Source organism: Varanus komodoensis, unplaced genomic scaffold (assembly GCF_004798865.1).
Source record: "Varanus komodoensis strain SLA01 unplaced genomic scaffold, ASM479886v1 scaffold51, whole genome shotgun sequence".
NCBI lineage: Eukaryota > Metazoa > Chordata > Lepidosauria > Squamata > Varanidae > Varanus > Varanus komodoensis.
Window position 1 is genome coordinate 1,507,009 of NW_025336100.1, and position 23,499 is coordinate 1,530,507.

At 44.1% G+C, this 23,499-nt stretch overlaps 1 protein-coding gene across 14 annotated transcripts in view; it reads left to right on the forward strand.

Moving 5' to 3' along the window:
- FHOD3 (formin homology 2 domain containing 3) overlaps window positions 1-23,499 on the forward strand; it is a 553,244-nt gene that overhangs the window by 451,464 nt on the left and 78,281 nt on the right. For all 14 annotated transcript variants that reach the window (XM_044447289.1, XM_044447292.1, XM_044447291.1 and 11 more), the window contains 3 exons: window positions 2,977-3,159; window positions 5,510-5,629; window positions 7,527-7,688. In XM_044447289.1, coding sequence (XP_044303224.1) covers window positions 2,977-3,159; window positions 5,510-5,629; window positions 7,527-7,688 — 465 coding nt within the window. The remainder of the gene's footprint in view (window positions 1-2,976; window positions 3,160-5,509; window positions 5,630-7,526; window positions 7,689-23,499) is intronic.

Consider the following 23,499-nt stretch of genomic DNA (forward strand, 5'->3'; position numbering starts at 1 on the left):
GTCCCTGCCATTTTGGTCCTTTATCAAGCCCATCTTTGCATGAAACGTTCCCTTCATATCTCCAATTTTCTTGAAGAGATCTCTGGTCCTCCCTATTCTGTTGTTTTCTTCTATTTCTTTGCACTGTTCATTTAAGAAGGCATTCTTATCTCTTCTAGTTATTCTCTGGAATTCTGCATTCAATTGGGTGTATCTTTCCTTTTCTCCCTTGCCTTTTGCTTCCCTTCTTTCCTCAGCTATTTGTAAAGCTTCCTCAGACAGCCATTCTGCTTTTGCATTTCTTTTTCTTTGGGTTGGTTTTACTTGCTACCTCTTGTACAATGTTGCAAACCTCCGTCCATAGTTCTTCAGGCACTCTGTCTATCAGATCTAATTCCTTAAATCTATTTGTCACCTCTACTGTATATTCTTCAGGGATATGATTTAGGTCATACCTGAGTGGCCTAGTGCTTTTCCCCCTCAATTTAAGCCTAAATTGTGCGACCAGAAGCTCATGATCTGAGCCACAGTCAGCTCCTGGTCTAGTTTTTACTGACCGTATAGAGCTTCTCCATCTTTGTCTGCAGAGCACATAGTCAATCTGATTTCTGTGTTGACCGTCTGGTGATGTCCATGTGTAGAGTTGTCTCTTGGGTTGCTGGAAAAGAGTGTTTGCTATGACCATCGTATTCTCTTGACAAATTCTACCAGCCTGTGCCCTACTTCATTTTGTACTCCAAGGCCAAACTTGCCTGTTATTCCGGTTAACTTTTGGCTTCCTACTTTAGCATTCCAATCTCCCATGATGATAAGGACATCATTTTTTGGTGTTCATTCTAGAAGGGGTTGTAGGCCTTCATAGAACTGGTCAACTTAAGCCTCTTTGGCACCAGTGGTTGGGGCATAGACTTGGACTATTGTGATGTTGGATGGTTTGCCTTGGATTCGAAGTGAGATCATTCTGTCATTTTGGAGATTGTATCCCAGTACTGCTTTTCCTACTCTTTTATTGACTATGAAGGCTATTCCATTTCTTCTGAGGGATTCTTGCCCACAGTAGTATACCTCATGGTCATCTGAATTAAATTCACCCATTCCTTCCATTTTAGTTCACTCATTCCTAAGATGTTGATGTTCAGTCTTGTCATCTCTTGTTTGACCACATCCAGCTTGCCTTGATTCATGGATCTTACATTCCAGGTTCCTATGGAGTATAGATCTTTACAGCATCGGACTTTCCTTTCACCCCTAGATACATCAGCAACTGAGTGTCCTTTCGGCTTCGATGCAGTCGCTTCATTCTTTCTTGCACTACTAGTACTAGCCCTCTGCTCTTCCCCAGTAGCATATTGGACACCTTCCGACCTGAGGTGCTCATCTTCCAGCTTTGTATCTTTTTGCCTTTTGGTACTGTCCATGGAGTTTTCATGGTAAAGTTACTGGAGTGGGTTGCCATTTCCTTCTCCAGTGGATCACGTTTTGTCAGAGCTCTCTGTTATGACCTGTCCATCTTGGGTGCCCCCGCACGGCATAGCTCATAGCTTCATTGAGCTACGCAATCCCCTTCACCATGACAAGGCAGTGATCCATGAAGGTGATTCAATTCTTAGTAGATCTCATTTGAGTCCTATCCTGTGGAATCAGCAAAATAGCCTACAATTGCAAGAACTGTTGGGAGAGGAGGTCAACAGAAGCTGAGCTAAATTCTGCTTTTTAGAGGACTCTCTGTAGTGAGGTTAGACTTTCTCCCTGGCCACTGGAAGAATAGCAAGCGGACGGGAAACTGAGTTGCAAATATGTTTTTCCTGTGTTCTGCACACAATACACAAAGATTGTGCAGAAACACTGGGAATTGTTTGCAGTAGGAAGGAAAGTAGCAAGGGAATCAATACCTGGAAAATACCGAATACAGTTGGAAAGAAAATTTCATCAATGAAATTATTCTGAAATAAGACAGTGCACAATTATTTATATATTTCTGTAAGTGGAACAATTTCCCTCCCCTCCCCAGTTCCACTAATATCCAGGGCAAATTTCAAGCTACATTCAACATTTAGCATATAGCTGATCCTTTATGTGTGTCTCTCTCTTTAGTGTAAGTATATGGCCCTGGTCTGAAGTGGGCCCACCATGCACTGTTGGAAGACATGTGTCCATTTTTTCATCCTAAATCCCACATGGGGATAAAGAAAAGAATAAAAGTTCCATTGGTGCTACTTGAAGGGGCCTTTCCTTAGCTCCATGTAGGGAAGGTAAATGTAAAGGGGGAAGTATCCAAGAAAGAACGTTTATCTCTACCACAATTGGTAGTCCACAATTGTCCCATTGAAGATCAGGGCCCCATATTTTTACACTAATGTAAAAACAAAAAAGTTAGGCTAAGCTACACACTATGCACTTGACATAGAGTGTTATTTATCTCCCAGTCATCCTGATCTAACTATAGCTAGGAACAGGTTCATGCAGTAATCCTACCTGCCACTCACTGGGGCTGTGTACGTATATGATTTCAGCAGCAGCATTTATCACTTGTTTGGGTGGGTATGGTGGGTTTATTTGGGCCCTTCTCTTTCCCAGGTTGCCTGAAGATGTGCTTATGAACATTACTGAGCATTTTGGTTGGGACCTCACATGAATAGTCCATGTGAGCCAGATGGACTTCCGATCCCCACAGCATGTACACAGAAGAGCTGTTTGTACATATAGATGTCAAGAGTGGTTATAAAGGCATAAGCCTCCTTCCTCTAAGCACATCAGTGGTGGTTGTAGCTCAGACTAAAGAGAGAGCAGTTTATAGACATATTTTAATTATAAGCTGCTTTGTAAAGTAGTAAGTTTGATGTTGGTAGTCTTTAATATTTGTACTTTCCTTGGAAAAGTTGTGGGCTTGTGTCATCAAAATGCACATAATTGAATTTCAGTTTTACTATGGGTACAAATTGAATGGGGATCCTTTATTTTGCTTAATCTGCCACTGATGGCACTCTGTCTTTCTAGAAAATTCTCACAATGATTCCTACAGAAGAGGAGAAGCAAAAAATTCAGGAGGCTCAGCTAGCTAACCCTGATATGCCTCTTGGCTCGGCCGAACAGTTCCTTCTGACCCTTTCTTCCATCACTGAACTTTCTCCTAGACTTCAGCTCTGGGCATTCAAACTGGATTATGAACTTGTGGAAAAGGTAATTCCTGATTGTTGACTATGTTATAGTAGCTTCTAGACTTAAATTCATTTCATTTTGACTCCACTGTACACAGTCAATTAGTTGATTAGATGATGCATTTCCAAACCACTGCAAACTACTCAAAAGGTAAAGACATCTTTCTGTTCCTTGTGTCCATTTTGTTTTGAGTGTGAGTTGCTGTCATTAGGCAAGTCTCTGCTCACCACCACCACCCTTAATTGGGAGGGTATCACACTGGGGCTAATGCAATGCCTGCTTGAAAAATGGATATTCAAATCCTGCTTTGAACATCACAGTACTTGGTGTGAGCAGACTAAAGTGCACTGGGATGAAACATTTCTAATCAGACAAACACAAAGTGTTTTACTCCAGAAATGACAAACTCAGAAGAAATGGAGTGGCTCTAATACTGAGGCAAGCAGTAGCACAGAGAATAAGAGGCTATAATGCAAAATCTGACTGAATCATATCGATCAGAATTAGTGGAGAACCTATCAACATAACCATCATTCAAGTCAATGCTCCAGCAATAGATGCAGAAGAAGAAAGTATATACAAGAATTTAAGAGGAAAGTGATAACACGCCAAAGCAAGATGTATTGCTAATCCTAAGTGACTGGAATGCAAACATAAAAAACAAAGCAAAATCAAATATTGTAGGAAAAATTGGCCTGAGGGTAAGAAATGAAGCGGGAGAATTACTCATTAAATTTGGTGGAGCCAACAATCTGTTCATTACAAACACTTCAAGCAATCACCCATACGATTGTATACATGGACTTCAACAGATGGCCATATAGAAATCAATTAGAATGTGTAGTTGAAAGCAGAAGGAGGAGAATCTATATTCTTACTACCCAAACAAGACCAGTAGTGACTATCAACTCTTAATTTAAAAAACCAGCATCAAGCTAAAAAAGATCAGCAACAAAAGCATAATGCCAAAATATAATTCAGGTAGTATCCCTAAAATTTAAAGTTCACATAAAGAACAGATCTGCATTGTTCAGCTTAATTGACCAGAAGAACTGTGGAATGAGACCAGAAACATTATTTGTGAAGTATGCCAAAAGATCATTTCTGTAGCAACTGGAGAGAAAAAGCCTATATGTATGACAAAAGAAACACAAAGGACAGGCCAAAAGCAAAAGGTGACAGAAATACGGTCAGATTCCAACTTTCCAGTGGCTATCACACAGAGACAAAAGAAAACATATTACAATGAGTCTAAAGAAATAGTAGAGAGCAACAAAAAGGGAAAAAACAAGAAACATTTCCAAAAGATCCAAGAAATCAAAGGGAAATTCAGACCTAGATTAGGAATGCTAAAATGGTTTCTACATTGTTTTAATTTCTTCTGCTACACACTTTATTGTGATTTCTTTGCCAGTTCCTAGTTTTCGTATTGTTTTAATTGGATTTTATGCTTTTAATTGTTTGATCGTCCCTTGCTATTTTGTTGTATTGGCCTATGGGGCAGCAAATGAATGAATGAATGATAAAGAAGGGAACACACTATCAGACCAGGAGAAAATAAAGAAAAAGTGGAAAGAATATAAAGATGAACTGTGCAGAAGAGAAGAAAGGGTGACAGAGCTCTTTGAAGTGGCATACTATGAATCATAGAATAGTAGAGTTGGAAGGCTGAACCTTGTGGTACACCACTTCTTATCTTTCCCAAGTTTGAAAATGTGCAATTGATGAGCACTTCTTAAGTCTGATTCTGTAGCCGAGTGTGGATCCACCTGATCGTTGTTTCATGTAGCTCAATTTTTGCTGGTTTGTTAATCATGATAATATTGGGCACTTTTTCAAAGATTCATTAGAAGATATCTTATTTTTCTTTCTCAAATTATAGAAGGGGAGAAAATCGCCAGCAGAATCATTCTTATGTGAGTGAACTGAGTAATTGGATGTGTCTGATTCTTAGGTGGGATAAATTTGTGGAATTCTGGTAAAGTCCACAATGTGGATCTGTACTGGGCTGTTTGAAAATTCCATAGATCTAGTATCTTATGAACAGAGGGGAAAATCAGATTCTAGGCTAACTAAACCATATAGAATTATAGCCTGCAGCTGCTCTAAACCATACATCTTGCTCAAATTGAAAAGTAATTGAACAGGGATGTTTTGGGTTTAAAAGAGTCCTAGTTTAGTATTAAGGATAAAAGTGGCAGTAGATTTTGGAACATTTGGCAGCTAGAGAGAAAAAAGGGGATAGTACCATCAATTTCAAATTTGCTAGAGCACAGTTTGGGAATTGTTGTGGCAATTAAAAACAGAATCAATACAGAAGTATGTATTGAAGTATCTTTTCCTTCAATTTCTTTCTTGCTATTAATAATAGGAAGTTGCAGAACCTCTTCTGGACTTGAAGGAAGGAATGGACCAGCTGGAAAACAATAAAACCTTGGGATTTATCCTTTCTACTCTGTTAGCCATTGGAAATTTTCTAAATGGAACCAATGTAAGCTTTCCCTCTGCTTATTAGCCAATCCTTATTAACAAGTCTTCTTGTGGTTGTGATGAATCAGATGGGGACATGTGACAAAATCACAGGGAGGAAAAACTTTTTCCCCCTTTTGCCCTGTTTTGGTCTTGACCCCTCTAACAGCTTTAGGGTTCAAAGCAAGAAGGATTCCTTTCTTTCTCTTTGGGTTGGAACTCATTGGGAGCCAATTGTATAAGCAGCCCATACAGTGTGGCAGAGCAGCAGGTAGCTGCCACCACTGTACTGTTCCCAAATGCAACATTTTACTTTTCTACTTCAAAGTGAGCAGTACTCATCTACCTAGAGGGGAGATTGTAAAGTAGTAAACTTGAGGAAAAGGAGGGGAGGAGTAATTGTTTTTTTTTATTGTGGATATGATTAAAACAGAACAAAAAATTAAAGTATCAAAATGGCAAAATAAAATGTTACAGGTTCTTCCTATTATGTTACTTTATTATGTTGTGAGCCTCCCAGAAACCCTATGGCTAATGGGCTGGCATAGAAACTAAATAAATAATCAAATAAATACATGAAATTTGAATTGATCAGTTACAATCAATGCATAAAATACTGCTATCCATAAATGTAGATATGCATAATCTTCAACAGAGATGGACCAAATGGCCATGTAAGTATCCATTCATAGGTTATACCTAATGACCAGCCATTGAAAAGTTGAAAGCATCATTAAGTCCTCAATCCACTGTGTATTGGAAGTTCCTTCCAATATTGCAATATCAGTCTTAGAGCATTCAAAAGGGTGCAGAAAATCGATTCACATGGACTCACATTATGTTTCGAGAAGTAGCTCTACCTGCTTAATTAAGAAGACCATCAGAAAATACCTTTTCACTATAAAATTTATTCATATTATTACCTCATCACATAAAAAAGCAGCCACTTGGCATTGCCAAAACTTATGGATAAGAGAAGCATTTGATGTATTATACCTTCAACAGTTAGCTGATTTAGACAACCCTTGCTTAAAAGACATTGTGGTATCCAATATACCTGGAATACAAGTTTTTGCTGAATAAAAAGTAACTTAAAATCCATTGACCCTTCCAAGACAGATATCAACACAGCAACCCAGTGGTTGAGTATGATAGTAAAATCCAATGCACCGGTCATTTAAAGGGAAAAATTTATTTTGGGCTTGACCTGTTCCTGTTAACCTCAGTTTCTGGGTTGAGGAGTAGTGCTTGTGTCAGTGCAGCTCTCTTTTTGACTAAACTGTATTGAAGCCATGAAAAGCCAAGCCCTCTTACCCTTTTGTGTCCTGTTTCTTGAGCATATTAGCATGTTCTCCAATTTAGATAGTGAAGCAGGGGCATATTCTCTCCCACATAGTATCCCTGTGAGCAATATGTCCCCTAGAGGGTCTTTCCTTTCCCATTTCAGCCTGCATAGCAAGTGCTCTGTTTTGGTTCTAATTCAAGTAACTATAATCTTTAAAAGAAAGCAAGATTGTAATGTAGCCTTCAGACTTCCACCTATGATTTGACAGAGTATGAATTCTAGATTATATTGCATTCTGGTCCACAAATTGATTTGATAGTTGCAATTCAGGAGAGTTTGTTCGAAAATGTGCCCCAAACAAGTTCCTAACATGTCTCTATTTGGAATACCTTAGACAAGAGTTTTTGCCAGTTTCGAGTTTTGTTAACATTGACAGAACCGAAGATTTAATACAAATAACTACTAAGTTACCCTAAGCATTCTAACCATACATATATATAAATCTCCTGCTCTGTATTTTATTGTCATGTTCAGATAGCTGGTTCCCCTCAGATTTCCAGATTTTAAAAAGGTTTTTAAGATTGGCACAAAGAAAACACATTCTGTTTCTGTTTCTTTTCTTTCCTCTACATAGGCCAAAGCCTTTGATTTGAGCTACCTCGAGAAAGTTCCAGAAGTGAAGGACACTGTGCATAAGCAGTCTCTCTTACATCACGTCTGTACAATAGTGGTGGAAAAATTTCCAGACAGCACAGACCTTTACTCCGAGATTGGAGCCATCACTAGGTCAGCCAAGGTATGCCTTTTAGTGTGAGGAAATCTCCTTTTACTATGCAAGAAGTTATCTTTATCAGCCTTCCTACTGTATGGAATAAAAATGGCTTAAGTGCAACATTCAAATGTTGCTTTTCTATGTTTTCTTCCTTACTCCATCTAAGCAGTGCACTTAGAAATATGGTTTTGTTTTATTCACTTGGAATTTTGGGGGGTATGGAATATTTATTTCTTCATTTCTCTTGGTCAGGTTTTTGAACAGTTAATCTGTTCTGTGAATCTAAAGCTAATGATGTATTTTTATAGTGTGTTAATTAAGCTACAAAGCAATTCATATAACTTAACATTGTTTAAAAATATACTGACTCAGTAAGCAGTTGACTCAGCTTGCATATGGTTGCTATTTTTGTGCATTCCCACCAACAACAGCTTCCTTATACTGCAACATCTTGTATGGAGGTAGATATTTTTAAATGAGGAAGAGAAAACTAAGCATCAGAATAGAATACTAGCAGCATAACAAGAAACAAGACTGTGCAGATGGAAAAGGAAGGACAATGAAAATTAGAAAGATGGAGTTACTATAGAGACATACTTGTGAACAGATCCAGCTTTGCACAAGTTATGGTAGTGCTTAGTTTGGAACAGCAAATGTTTCAAGTGGAGTATCTCAGCTGTCAGAGTTGGACCTCAAGACTGGAGATAACATTGCAGGCTTTGAATTGACACATTGTTAAATAAATAACCTACACCTCTAGAGTTTCCTTATCATGCTTTCTACATTTCAGATGCCTAGGTTTTAGGTGTGTTGGTGCTATGGCATCAACAGTCACAAATTCACTTTTCTTATTATAGGAAAAAAATAGATTTTGAAAGATCCTTTCAATACATGCAATTAAAAATGTCAACCTGTAGCAAAAAGAATGGGGGCGTTTTTTCTTCACGGTATACAATGAGAGAGATTTTAGAATCCATTTAGTTCTGCATCTGTATATGTTAACAGGCATCACAAAACATTAGCTTGCCGCCATATAAATGACTGATTTTAAAACATTACTTGGTTCCTGTTCTTTTTCTGATGCCATATCTTCAACGGTCTCTGATCTTTACTTAATTACATGTCTTAATTACTTAATAATGTCCATTATTTCCATAGTGGAAAAGTTCCAAAGCAACTCTGGAGTACTCTTTAGATATTTTTCAGCTTCTTGTCTCAGAGAATTTTGTCTCTTGTCAGAATGATTATTTTTTAATATAGATTTGCTTACTTTTACACAATTCTCCTTTTTTGAGCGAAGGTTGGAGGGAATGTGTCCAACCACTCCACTTACTAAGATGGGGCTGAAAATCAAATTGTATATGAAACAATATTCCCTGGCTTACCATATTGTGACTATTTTTTTCCATAATGGTGATTTTTCCATTATGTGTTATAATGTCATCTGCTTGGCACTCTGCCTTCAGAGGAAAATCTACTGTTGCCACATCCTCCTATCATTCAGCAGGTTTAAGTTCATTCAGTCATTCTTCTGTCATTCAGCAGGAGGAAGTGTTGAAACAGGAGGTAGCAGAAGCTGTTATCAGCAGTGGGAAGTGGTCCAGATGTCCAGGAGGCTGAGTGGCAGTATAGATGTGGAATGTTCTTGGATGATTTGACTGTTGGGACAAGCCAGATATTTAACATTTAGGGACTGTGAGACACTGACTCTGGGGAACCATTTCCAGTGAGTATCGACATAATGGGCTAGATAAACCAGTACCTTGATTTAGTATTGGGCAGCTTCCTGTGTTACCCTGGTATAGAAATACAGCAAGGTACATAAAAAGAAAGCATTTATCCATTATCTGATGGGATAGAGGAAAGTTAAGACTGGGGGTCCATAGCTCAGTAGTAGAGCACAATGCTTTTCATGCAGAAGATTCCAGATTCATTCCCCAGTCTCTCCAGTTAGATCTAGAAAAAAGTTCTTCCTGAAATCCAGGAGAGCCACTACCAGTCCATGTTGACAACAATGGGCTACGTAGGTCACTGGTCTAACTCAGTATAAGTCAGCTTCCTATGTTATTCCTACCTGCTTGTGTTGGATGTGTGTTTCGACCACATTTTACACACACATTTCCAGATGTAATGGACTTGCATGAGTAAATACAAATCTTCTGGGGCCTATGCATGAGGTGCACCATGGGAGGTTTGTATTTCACACTCAAACCAGGGGATCACTATCTATTGAACAGAGACTAAGACTTAGATCAAAGGCTTTATTGTAAAGTATACAGGGCTCTCAAATATATGATTTTGATATAAAATGGAGGCATTTGTTAGATTATCCCAATTAAGCATTGACTGGTAGTTATCTCATTGAATAATATATATAAAAGCAAAATGTTGATGAGGAAGGAGAGCATGGAGGCAGGGACATCATGGTTGTCAAATAATGGAATGGGATAGGTGTCAGGAATTTGCTGTGTCGAAGATCTAGACAGAACGAGACAAAGTTGGAACACAAATCATGTGGGGGAATTCTGAAAGAAAGAATTCAGAAAAAATATAAAAGGAATTGGCCTGTTTCAGATGAAAACTGATGTAAGGACAGTCTTCCTCTAGAACAGGTGTCCCCGGGCCGTGGACCGGTGCCAGTCTGTGGCCTGTTAGGAACCAGCAGGAGGTGAGCAGCAGGCAAGTGAGCAAAGTTTCTTCTGTGGGCATAACCTCCACAATGCCCTTTCTCCTTTCGCTTGCGGACTACTCTAGCGCCAAGGTACAAGAGAAGGAGGCAGGTTGTCAGGAATGCTCTGACCAACCAAATCCAATCTTTTTCTACTGGGCTAAAGCTCCTCTGATGCCTTGTTTCTCCAGTGAGATGACAATGCGAGCTGCCTCTGAACCAACAGTATCCAATAGCACGTGTGGACTGTGGCTCGCACACGGGGCAGGCACTCCAATAAAAAAGGTGGAACGACTGAGCCTTAGACCAGAGGCAGCAGGCAGATTGAGATGATGGGGCTGGGCAGGCCTATTCATTTTTTCTGGTTTTTCCTATGAGAGCACAAACCCTGTTGTAAACTGTGCATGTATGGGATCTAGGTAGTATGCTCCTTATGAGAATCTAATGCCTGATGATCTCAGGTGGAGCTGAGGTGATGAGTTGTGTAATTATTTCATTAAATATCAGAATGTACTAGTAATAGAAATACAGTGCACAATAAATGTAATGTGCTTGAATCATCCTGAAACCACCACCCTTCCCCTGGTCCGTGGAAAAATTGTCTTCCACAAAACCAGCCCCTGATGCCAAAAAGGTTGGGGACCACTGCTCTAGAGGCCACCAAAGGGGGTCAGATATGAGGGTTGCAAACCACAGTATAATTGTAAGAACAAGTCACTCTGCCTCTACAAAAACAGTCAGGTTGTTTCTGTTCCCATGTAAACAAAATACTATGATGGGGAACCAAAGATAGATATGCCTTGTTAGATAACCTTGATCCCTCAATTGTGGCACAAGCAAAACAGGGTTGAAGGTGTGTGACCTTGAAGAAGCAGGTGACAAACCATTCATGTACTATCAGGCAATTGTTTTTAAAATATTGAACTGTATGTTCCTATTGAGCCTTTTCTCCCTCTTGCTGTAATCATGGGTACATTTTTAAAGGACAAAAAGAGTTCAGGAATCATCTTGATCTTTGGAACAGTTTGCAGAATTAATCAGACACCTGAAATAATTTGGTCCTTTAATTAGTTCATAGGAAGATTTTGTGTGGTTCTAAGTTACAATAGGTGCTGCATGTAAATGATGGAGCATTTTTCCCACCATGGTCCGGGATTGACCAATTCAGGATGTATCTCAGTTTGGCTAGAGTCATGCCTTAATCATTAGAGAAACATCTGCAGATTGCAGTGATTCCTTGCTTAGTATATCAACAAGGGTTTGTCCTAGTGCTTTCCCAGCACTTTCCTTCAGCTTTGGCTGATGTATCAGCTGCACCCTTACCTGGGTGAGCAGTGCCTGACAACCATGCACTGGTAACCTCATGCTCTGGTAACCTCCCAGTTTGGACTATTGCAATGCATTCTGCATGGGGCTGCCCTTGAAGATGGTCCGGATACTTCAATTGGTCCAAAATAGAGCTACCAGGTTATTAATGGGGACCAGCCAACACTCCCATATCACGCCTGTCCTATATTGTCTACACTGGCTGCCAAGTGAAGTCCGGGGCCAATTTAAGGTGCTGGTAATGACCTTTAAGGCCCTAAATGGCTTGGGTCATGGATACCTGAAGAAGAGCCTTCTCCCCTACATTCCTGCCCACCCCTTGAGATCTGAGGCAGAGGTCCTTCTCCAGGACCCCTCTTGGAAGGAGGGTAGCTAGCCAGAGAAGGGCCTGTTCAGTGATGGTGCCCTGACTGTGGAACATGCTCCCCAGGATGGTTCACCTGGCTCTGTCGCTTTATTCTTTTTGGTGTCAGGTGAAGACCTTTTTATTTTCCCAATATTTTAACAGCTAATTGGTTTTATCTTTGATTTTATTTATTGGATGCAGTGTGTAGTGTGTTGTTTGTTGCATATGCTTGCTTTGTTTTTTGTTTTTGTGTTTTTTCTAAGCCGTCCAGAGACTTAAGTATTGGATGGCATGTAAACTTTAAATAAATAAATAATAATGGTTTAATTAGATTAGAGGGCAGCTAGTGCAAATTACAGCTCTCTGGCTGTGGCTGATCGTGTGAGACAAAATGCACGGGCTAGTTGTATGAGGCATATCTCAAAAAAGAACTGTGCAGTTGAGCATAGACTGTGAAGTCAAGTGCAGCTGCATAGCAGCATCTGGAGGCAGGCAGTAAGTATGCTTTAAGTACCTTTGATAATGCAGCTGTACACGAAGGAGTAGGAAAATTGGACAGAATTGACATTTATGATAGTATGTTTCAATGTGAATCCTAGAACTTAGAATTAAGGTTCTTCTAAAAAAAATATTTTCCATTTCCATCCCAGTCTATCTGATTATTTTCTTACAATCTGTCTAGCCCAGTTATGCCTGAGACCTTTTAATGTGGATTTTTTCTGCACATTTAGAATCTGAAATGGCTTACTATAGCATGATATATTCTCATTTCTCACAGCTACCACAAATCAAAGAACCTAGTTCTGGGGACCATCCAGGCTGCTTGATGGTACAGACTCCAAAACAATGAGAAATCTTATTTAAGGAAAATAGGCAGAAAAAAACTATGAATATTAAGAGTTACATTACTGTTGGATGCGATCTAACCTACATACATCTTTCAAAAACTCCAGTGAAATTAAACAACAGGGACTAGACCTCAGAAAATCATTCAGAAGCATAATTGTAACATCTTAGATAATTATTTGTACCCCATTCCTCTGCCAAAAGTGGCACTCAACTTGGCTAGTAATGAAATCTAGGCTTAAAACAAAATCTTAAAAAGTAACCATTAAAAAAGTACATTAAAACAATTTTAAAACAGTACCAACCAATTAAAATGTCTTTCCCCTCTATGGAACTGAAAAAGTTCATTTTCCAAATCCTGTAGCAAGATAAGACCCCTCGTAGTGTTTGAATGGAATATTGCCACATCAGACCAAGAACTGCTTGACAAATGTTAATTGCTCATTAATTCTGTCATAGCAAGTTTAAGAATTATGTGTGCAGTCACATGTAAATGCAGTTCTTCTTTGTGGTCTGGGCACTGCCACGTAGCGCAAGACTTGGATCGGAGAGAAACTTCTATAGCTAAATGTCATGAAATGGGTGGAATCCCCCTCCCGGCCCTTCCGGGGCTCTGGGTAATGGAGGAGGGGGCTCCTGGCCACTTCTCCAGTTTCTTTTTTGACTGCAGGTCTTACTGCGTTGCTTAATCGGTCTGAGAACTTCACTACCTTTTTTTCCTTTTGTCTTCACTTGCTTTCCTATATTTGTGCTCCCTTCCCCCTCTATCTTTCCTACTTAACAAAAAATAAAATTAAAAGCGGCCCCTTTCATCTTCTTTTCCCCATCTTGGCTACTTATTTGTTCATCTGCAACCATCCCCTGCAGCTTGCAGAACATTTCCTCTCCATCTCCTTTCTCTCTTCACTCTCTGCCTCAACAATTTCTTCTAATGGCTGACCTGGCTTTCCGGAGCTGCACCTCATATGTGGCACGCCTCCCCACTGCCAATGGCCATTCTTTATGACTCCTCTGCCTTGGCATGGGACATGCAGGAGACCTGCCTGCAGTGCCAAGCATTCAAAAACCAAACGTGCCTGCAGCAGGTAGATCCACTCCGGTTTACCTTATGGCAAAGAGCCCTCCACGTGGCCGACTCAAAGCCAGCAGCGAAAGGACCTTCTGACCCTCCTACCAAGCCTGCGCGGCCTGTGAAATGCTCATGCAAGAGAAGACATGAGTGGAAGCTGTCAGCACCTGCCAGTACCAAGAAGATGAAATACCACATCACTGACCCCCTCCTGTGTCTTATAATGATCTTTCACACATGCAGCCTCTGACCCAGGACATTGAGGCCCTGTCGGCAGACTCCCTCACTGCTCCAGAAATGAATCCAACCTAGGTCAGGGACCCACCTCCCATGTGTGCCTCTCTGCCTCCTCCCTGAATCCTGGGTATCCTGCCACCAGTCCCCCATGTGTTCCATCAACCAGCCCACTCACCAGCCCAGGAACAGGACCAGGACACACTGCGGGGGGAAGGAGACATTTCACAGCCCTAGTCCTCCACATGGCTGATGACCTTGGCTTTTCTGTTTCTCAACCAGTGGAGCCCATAGCAGACCCGATCTTTGGGAACCTGGCCAAGTCTACCATGTACCCATCTCCATTCCCTTCCTCCAGCCCTTCTGCATGCAGTTTGGCAGTCTTGGAGGTCCCCGGAGCAACTTTAACCACCTCCCGCCATATCAAGATGACATAGCAGACATCACTTCAGTCACTCCTCTTCCCAAACCAACACCCCAAGCCCAAATCTATCATAGTAGAGTCTATGCAGGGTACCTCCCAGCTGGACCGCTCCAGGCCAGCAGACAGGGAGGGTCAACACCTTGATGGCCTGGCCCAACAGGTTTATTCTTCCTCTTTCCTTGGCCTTTGTGTGTCCAAGTAAGAGGCCACCATGGCAAAATACCACATATTCCTCTGGAAAAAGTTGGGGTCCCCAGCACAGCACTTCCCACCTGAGCAGTGTGAGATGGCACGCCTACTTCATGCACAGGTCAAGCAGCTGTCAAGGTACCAGCTAGAGGCTGCACATGACCATCTGGACTGCAACATGAAGGCTCTCTTGGAGGCCATCTCAATCCATCACCATGCCTGGCTGCACCCTGCAGGCCTCCCTCAGTAGAGGCACTCCCACACTGAGGACATGCCCTTTGACAGTGAGTACCTCTTCAACACCAGGACAGACAAGAGCACTGAGTTCCTCCACGAGGCCAGAGCAACCACAGCGCTAGCCACCAGTCCTTCCCTAACTACCCCTTCAAGGCTAGCATACCTGCTCCCCCTAAAAAGTGGGACACCCAGCCCATTGGAAAGTCCCACCTAAGCACCAGGACACCAGGTGCAGTCACTGAGGGTCAGGTTCAGGCAACCCTCCCTCCCCCTTCAGCTTCTCAGTTCCTCCTGAGCTGGGAGTTCATCAGTTTCCTGGGTCCTATGTATAGTCCATCAGAGGTACAGGATTGAGTTTGATTCCCTCCCACCCCTTGGCCATGTTAGAACTACCACTGCCTCATCTGCCTTGCTGGCAGAGGTTGAGACCCTACTGTCCAAAGGTGCAATTGAACATGTCTCCATGGACCTGCATAGAGGATTCTATTCTTGCTATTTCATGATTCCTAACAGGGATAGGGGTCTCAGGCCTATCTTGAACCTGAGAGGCATCAACCAAGTTCATCACCCTCAAGAGCAGGGGTCCTCAAACTTTTTCACCAGGGGGCCAGTTGAAAGGTGCCAGTGCTGGGTGCAGACCAGAAAGGTGGTGCCGGTGGGGCACGTGGGCTGGCACAGGAGCAGGGCAAGGGTGCGTGGGTGCTGAGGCGAGGAGCAGGACTCACGGGTGTGGCAAGGCTCAGGCGGGCAGGTGTGCGCAGTGAGAGAAGGGGAGGCAAGGCAAGGGGAGAGGGGAGGCGGGGCAGGGGCAGGTACACACTGCGATACAGCAGCGGGCACACGATGCAGCGGCTTACTTGGAGATCATTTTCTGTGAGCGAGTCCAGAAGGATCTCGCAAGCAAGCCGCCGCCTCCCCGCATAGGGGGCGAGGTGGGCGTGTGCACGCACGCAGCATGTTGAAAACCTCTGAGATGGGCCAGATAAATGGCCATGGCAGGCCAGATCCGGCCCCCAGGCCGTAGTTTGAGGACCCATGTTCAAGAGGTTCAGGATGACCACTCTACAGGGCATCCTCACCTTGCTCAAGCAGGGCAACTGGTTTGCTTCCATAGACCTAAAGGATGCCTATTTTCATATCAGTGTTAACCATGCATATAGGCACTTCCTTAGATTCCACACAGGGCAAGAGACTTTTCAGTTTTCTGTCCTCTCTTTGGCTTGGCCACTGCGCCATGTGTCTTTACCAAGTACATGGCAGTGGTCTGGTCATATCCCCACCTCCAAGGAGTTCAGGAATTACCATACCTGGACAACTGTCTTCTCACAGCTCCATCTAGGACTGATCTTTCCTGGGCAGTTAGCACCACCTGCTTGTTCCTGCAGAACCTGGGCCTCCTCATCAATCGTGACAAGTCTATCCTTTCGCCTATCCAGTCAGTCCTCCCACAGCCAAGGACCAAAAGTCTCACCTCCCTTGCCACAGCCATCAGAACTGCAGTCTTCTCCACTGCCCACACCATTCAGAAACCCCTGTGCCTCATGGCTGCCATACTATCTGTGGTTGCCTTGCTTGCCTTCAGATGAGATCCCTGCAGCTGTGGTTCATGGAAGCTTTCACCACATACAGTGACCCCTTTCACACCACACTTTCCCCCCACCACAAGTCAGAGCCTTGCTCCACTGCTGGTCCATTCTGGCCAACCTCACAGCCAGGGTCCCATCCCCCCCACCCCCACAGGAACTAGAAGTCACCCTCACAACAGGCACCTCCAACACAGGCTGAGGTACTCACTGTGGGGACCTCCATGTTCAGAGTATCTGGGAGGACCGCGACTCCCAAAGCCACATCAACCTTCTGGAAATACTGGCCATACACACTCATTCCAGGACTTCCTGAAGGGTCGCCATGTCCAAATCTCCACAGTCTATAAAACTGTTGTGTATCATCTGAACAAACAGTGTGGGACCTGCTCTGCCTGCCTTTCCAATCTTGCATTCTCCATCTGGGAGTGGTGCCTAGACAGGGGCATCTCAATCTCGGCCATCCATGTGATGGGCTACCTAAACACCCTAGCAGGTGCCTGAGCTGTGCCTTTACAACACCCCATGAGTGGGAACTGGACAACATGGTCCTCCATGACCTTTGCACCAGGTGGGGCATGCCAGAGACCGACCTATGCACCACTCCCCAGAATGCCAAGTGTGACCACTTCTGCTCCAGAGCAGGATGCAGGATGGGCTCCTTCGGGGATGCTTTTCTCCTGAAGTGGCAAGAGGCCCTCAAGGATGCCTATTTCCATATCAGTGTTAACCATGCATATAGGCCTTCCCCCCACCCCTTTCCGTTTGCTCACCAACGTGATCCAGAAGGACCACCCAAACTGTTTCCTCATCATTTCCTGGTGGCCACGACAGCCATGGCTCCCCCTCCTCCTCTGCCTGTCCAAAGGATGTTCCTCCACCTGCCACAGAACCACAATCTCCTGTCTCAAATGGAGGGCCAGGTGCTCCACCCAGACATCAGGACCCTGAACTCTGGCTGCCTGGAGAATTCACTGGCAGTGAACCACCCTAAAACCCTCCACATGTAAGTCCTACCTGGCCAAATGGACTGCCTTCACTTGCTAGGCCAGGGCAGGAGGCCTAGACCCCTCCCATACCTCCATTGAGCACATCCTTTCTTACTTCCAGACACGCTTCAGCTCAGGACTGTCCTTGTCCTCCATCAGGGTCTACCTGGATGCAATCTCTCATGTTCACGCCCCCTCCCACATCCAGGGGTCCTCTGTGTTCACACACCCTCTATCATGTGGGTTCTTCTGAAGCCTCCAAAAGATCACTCCACCAGTATGCTCCATCCCCTTTTGTGGAGCCTCTCCATTGTCCTACACTCCCTCACCAGATGACTGTTTGAGCCCATGGCAATAACCAACCTCTGCCTCCTGTTCTGGAAGATGGCCTTCCTTGTCATGGTCAGCTCAAGTAAACTGGCCGCTCTTAGGGGCGACACCTCATACTTCACCTTCAACAAGGACAAGGTCATTCTCAGCACAGACCTGCAGTTCTGGCCCAAGGTCCCCTCTGCCTTCAGTATGAACCAGGACATCGTCCTCCCAGCCTTCTTTCTGAGTCCGTCCACTCCCCTAGAGACATTACTCCACCACCTTAACATCCACAGAAACTTTGTATTCTATATGTCATGCACAGAACAGCTCTGCTGCACAAACCATCTGTTCATCTGCTATGATGGCCAGACCAAAGGGGACACTGACTTGCCCCGCAGGTTTTTCAAGTGGACATTCAGTACCACCTCCCTTCACGCAAACATAGGCTACATCCACCGCTTCCCTCTCCATGACAACTGCAAGGCCACCACATGGTCCATTCTGTCGATCTTTGTCTGGCATAACAGGCTCAACATAAATGCAAGACAGGACCAAGCCTTTTGTAGGGCAGTCCTCTCAGCTGTCCTACAGTGACAACAGCCCCTCCATCCATAAAGGGTAAGCTTCCTAGTCACCCATATGTGTAAGTGCCCAGAGACGACAACAAAGAAAGGCAGGTTGCTTACCTGAAACTGTTGTTCTTTCAGTAGTCATCTGAGCATTCGCACAACCTGCCCTCCACTCTACTGGCTGTCATCAGACCGCCATGCCCCCTCTCCCCACCACACATACAAAAATAGAAACAGAGAGACTCAGAAGGGGCCTCCCGGGCCATCTAGTCTGACTCATGGCTCCAGCTGACTCCACTCATGACATACTTACCATGTGCATGTCCAGCCTATCCTTGAACATACTCATTGTTGGGGCTTCCACCACCTCCCGTAGAAGCCCATTCCATACCTTAGGGGTCCCAACTGTCAGGAATTACTTCCTGGCACCCAAAGTGAACCTTAGTTGCCTGAGCTTGGCTCCATTGGAGCGCGTCCTGCCGTCCTCTGCAGGGGAGAACAGGTCTCTACCCATCTCTGTGTGACATCCCCTCACATACCTGTATGTCGCCAACATATCCCCTCTGAGTCTCCTCTTCTCCAGGCTGAAGAGACCCAGTTCCCTCAGTCTCGCCTCAAACAGCATCCCCTGTAAAATGGCCACCAATCTTGTGGCCCTACGCTGCACTGACTCCAACCTGGCTATATCCTTCCTGTAATGAGGGGCCAAAACTGAGCATAATACTCCAGTTGCGGTTGCACCAGAGTCGTATAGAGTGATAGTAATACCTCTCTCAATCTAGAAGCCACACTTCTGGCTATACAACCAAGGGTGACGTTAGCCCTCTTGACCACCGCATCACACCGCTGACTCATGCTTAGCCTGCAGGCAACTAGCACCACGAGATCCTTTTCACAAGTGCTCCTCTCCAGCCACTTGACCCTTAACCTGTACTTTTGACACCTATTCCTATGCCCCAAGTGTAAGACCTTGCACTTATCCATTGAATGCCATCCTGTTGTCTCCTGCCCACTTCCATAGTCTGTCCAGGTCCTTTTGGATCTGGAGTACCTGCTCCTCAGTTGTGGCCACTGCTCCAGTTTTAGTATCATCTGCGAATTAGTATCAGCAGACTGTTCAATCCTTCCATGTCATTTATGAAAAGATTAAATAGGGTCGGCCCAAGAACAGAGCCCTGGAGGACCCTGCTTGTCACTGGCCGCCATCCTGATGATTCCCCACCAGTGGTTACCCTCTGCTTTCGGTCAGTCAACCATGCCCTAATCCATCAGACAGTGCATTGGTCTATCACAAAACCCCTCAGTTTCTCAACCAGAATATCATGGGGCACTTTGTGAAAGGCCTTGCTGAAATCTAGGTAAACCACATCCACTGCATCCCCTCCATCCAGCCATCTCGAAACCTTGTCGTAGAATTCCACAAGCTTTGTCTGGCAGGACGTGTTTTTGCGGAAGCTGTTTTGTATGGCTGCCAGCCTCCCTTCCCTTTCTAGCATCACTAGATTTCTCTCTGTTACGAGCCTTTCCTTTGTTTTTCCTACACTGGACGTAAGGCTAACTGGTCTGTAATTCGCCATGTCCCTTCTATTACCCTTTTTGAAAATTGGGACCACTGATGCCACCCTCCAGTCCTCTGGAACTTCACCTGTTCTCCACGAAGCCTCAAAAATGGAGGCCAGCGGGCATGAGAGAACCCCTGCCAACTCTCTAAATATTCTTGGGTGTAACCCGTCAGGGCCTGGCGCCTTTGTAATGTCCAATGCCCTGAGAAGTCCCTCGACTTCCGGGGGGGGGGGTGACTCTAATCTGTGCTTCTAAGTCCCTGGCCTCATCTAATCTCCTATGCGGATCTCCCCCATCCTGCTTTGGGGAGAACACAGAGGCAAAATAGTCATTTAGCATCTGTGACTGTTCCCTCATATCAGTCACTGGATCTCCTTCCTCCTTATTTAGTGGTCCTACTACTTGTCTCCCCTTCCTCTTCCTATTTAGATGCTGAAAGAAGCCCTTTTTGTTGCTCTTGATATTCTTGGCAAGTCCCAGCTCGTAATCAGCCTTAGCCTTGTGAAGAATCCTTCTGCAACGAGCCTTCTCTTCCCAGTATACCCTTTTGTCTATTTGCCCCAGTACCCATTTCCTACGGAGGTTCCTCTTTCTTCTAATCCCTCTAACCACCTCCTTTCGCACCCATGGTGGCTCTCTCCTTCGCCTCACCCACCTTACTAACTAAAGGTATCATCATTGCTTGCACCTCCAAAACCTCCCTTTTGAGTGCCATCTACCCCTCCTCGCTTATTTTCCAGTAACCTATCTCAGGAGACTTTTCCCAGTCTGGCCTTCAGTTGGCCAGAGTTGGCCCTCTTGAAGTCCCAGCTTCTAGTGCTCGACCTGCTGCACGTCCCCAGTCCTCTGATCTCATAGCAAAGGATGGAGTGATCACTCACATCCAGAGCTCCCCTAATCTGTACTTCATCTATCAGCTCCTCTCTATTGGTCAAGACCAAGTCAAGGATGTTTCCCCCCCCTCGTCTCCTCTCGGACCCTCTGTGTGAAAAACCCTCCCTCTATAGCTTCTAGGAAGCAACGTGACCTGGCTGTCACCGCCGAGTGAGTCTCCCAAGTAATATCTAGGAGATTGAAATCTCCCATAATTACTGTGTCTCTCCCCTGAGATATCCTTAGAATCTGGCCTGTCAGGACATCATCCAGGGTCTCAAGTTGACCTAGAATGTGATAACATGCCCCCACTGTCAGGTCTCTTTCCCTGTCAAAACCCCAAAGTTTCACTCAGACTGCCTCTACCAAATCCCCATCTGTGCTGCATTCTATCTCACTGCATCCTATCCCTTTCCTGATGTATAAAGCCATGCCCCCACCTCTCTTTCCCTTCCTGTCCTTTCTAAAAAGGTGATACTCCTCTATGTTCAAATTTCAGTCTTGCTTTTCATCCCACCAAGTTTCTGTGATCCCGACCAGGTCATACCCTCCTATTCCTAGGAGAGCTTCAAGCTCTTCCTGCTTATTACCCATACCCCTAGCATTAGTGTACATGCAGCTCAACTCCTTCCCACCACTTCCTTTCTTTGGAGTCCCCAGCCTCCTCCTTCCTCCCATCCTCCCTGATACCTGGCCCCTCTCTGTAGGAGTCCTGTCGGTACCTCTAAAACCCTGCTCCCAGAGCCCTGATCCTCTCCCCACACTTGTCCAGTGCAGCCATGTTTCTGGGGGGCCTGAACCCCCCCCCCCGCTCAGTTTAAAGTCTTCCGGACGAAGCTCGCTAGAGCATCTCCAAAGGAACTTTTCCCCATCCTCGTGAGGTGCAACCCGTCCCTTGCCAGAAGTCCATTGGCAAGAAACCGAGTGCTGTGGTCGAGGAACCCGAAGCGTTGGTTCTGGCACCACACCCTAAGCCAGTCATTCACCTTGGAGAGCCTCCTATCCCTTCCTGGCCCAAATCCCCGGACTGGTAAGATCGATCAGAAGGCCACTTTAGCCTTTAGCTCCCTGAGTTTCTTCCCCAAGGCCTCGAAGTCCCTGGTGATCCCAACCATACTCTGCCTGGCTACGTCGTTTGTGCCCACATCGATCACCAGAAGCGGCTGGTGACCCCTGGAGCAAACAAGACGCTAAGTTTTAAAAGAATTACATTAAAATTTATAATTTGATTTATTAAAGGATGTGTCCTTTTCATGTCTAGATTTACTGGACTGACTTTGCAAATCAATCCTAAAGCATAGCAGTGTAAATGCTGCAAAGTAATTTATTCAGACTTTTGAAGAAGTTGGTAAAGAGGATATAGTTATGTAGCTACAGCATTTTTTAGATGCAAATCTGCTTCTTTCCATGTAGTAATCATATATATCCACATCATAGAGCTTTTCTTGAGTTTTCTTTCTTCAGCTGCACTTCTTGGATTTTCTCATCATTGAACACAAGCCATATTCTGACTTTAGTTGTGTTGTCTGCACAATAATTTCTCTTGGGAGCTGAAGATTACACCTAAATTTTTGGATAATTTTCTGTTTCCTGCACTTTAATATGCATCTAGAAACAAACCAGATATCAACACAGTGTTTTTTTTTAGTGTTTTTTAGTGTTTTTTTTTTTTTTTGAGAAATTGATACCAGGGACCATCCTGATCACTATACCTGGTACCAACTGTAATTCCTAGATTACTGCAGTGCACTCTATATGCAGCTTCCTCAGAAGTCTGTTCAGTTTAGACCTGAGCATTACATGAGCCACCGGATTGGCATGATTCAAGTCCTGGCACACAAGCTGAACAGAGTCTCTTCTAACAACACCATCTGGGCCTCTAGAAGCAATGGCCCAAGGAATAAGCTGAAAGTGTAGACCTGGCCTCCAAAGAGAGTTTAAGATCATCTAGAACAAGCCAGGACTCTATGCATAGATTAGCTTTCCAACAAAACTTCTGTCTTGTCTTGATTCAACCTCAATTTATTAACCTGCAGCCAATCCATCATTGTTCCCAGACAGTGGTTCATGACCTCCACATCTTCCTTGGCATTGGGAGAACGGGGAAAGGTAGAACTGGTTATTTTCCACATATTGATGTTCCAGCCCCAGGTCTCTATACAGTCTCTCCAAGTGGCTTCATGTAGATAATAGGATGCATGTGAGACAAAACTGAGTCAATATGTGTGATGTCATAAGTCAAAGGCCATGGAGTTCAACTCCAGCAGCATCTTTTGAGATCAGCCCAAGAAGCAAGTCTAGAGCCACTGCAAAGCAGTGTCCTAAAGCCCCATACCAGTGAGATTCTGCAGGATACCATAGATTATAATTTTGAAATTTATTTGGGTCCATCTGAATCAACTTCCCATTTAGGCCCTTGTGTAGATCACCCACTAAGGCAGGCAAAACAATTTGTATACAAGCAAGGCCCAAACCCAGGTTGGACAGGATCCAAATAATCAATATCATCCAAGAAAGCCTGGTGTGCCTTTGACATTACCTGCTCAGACATTTGCTGAGAATGAAAAATTAGAAACAGGTCAGTAGCCTATAAGGATGGAGTCC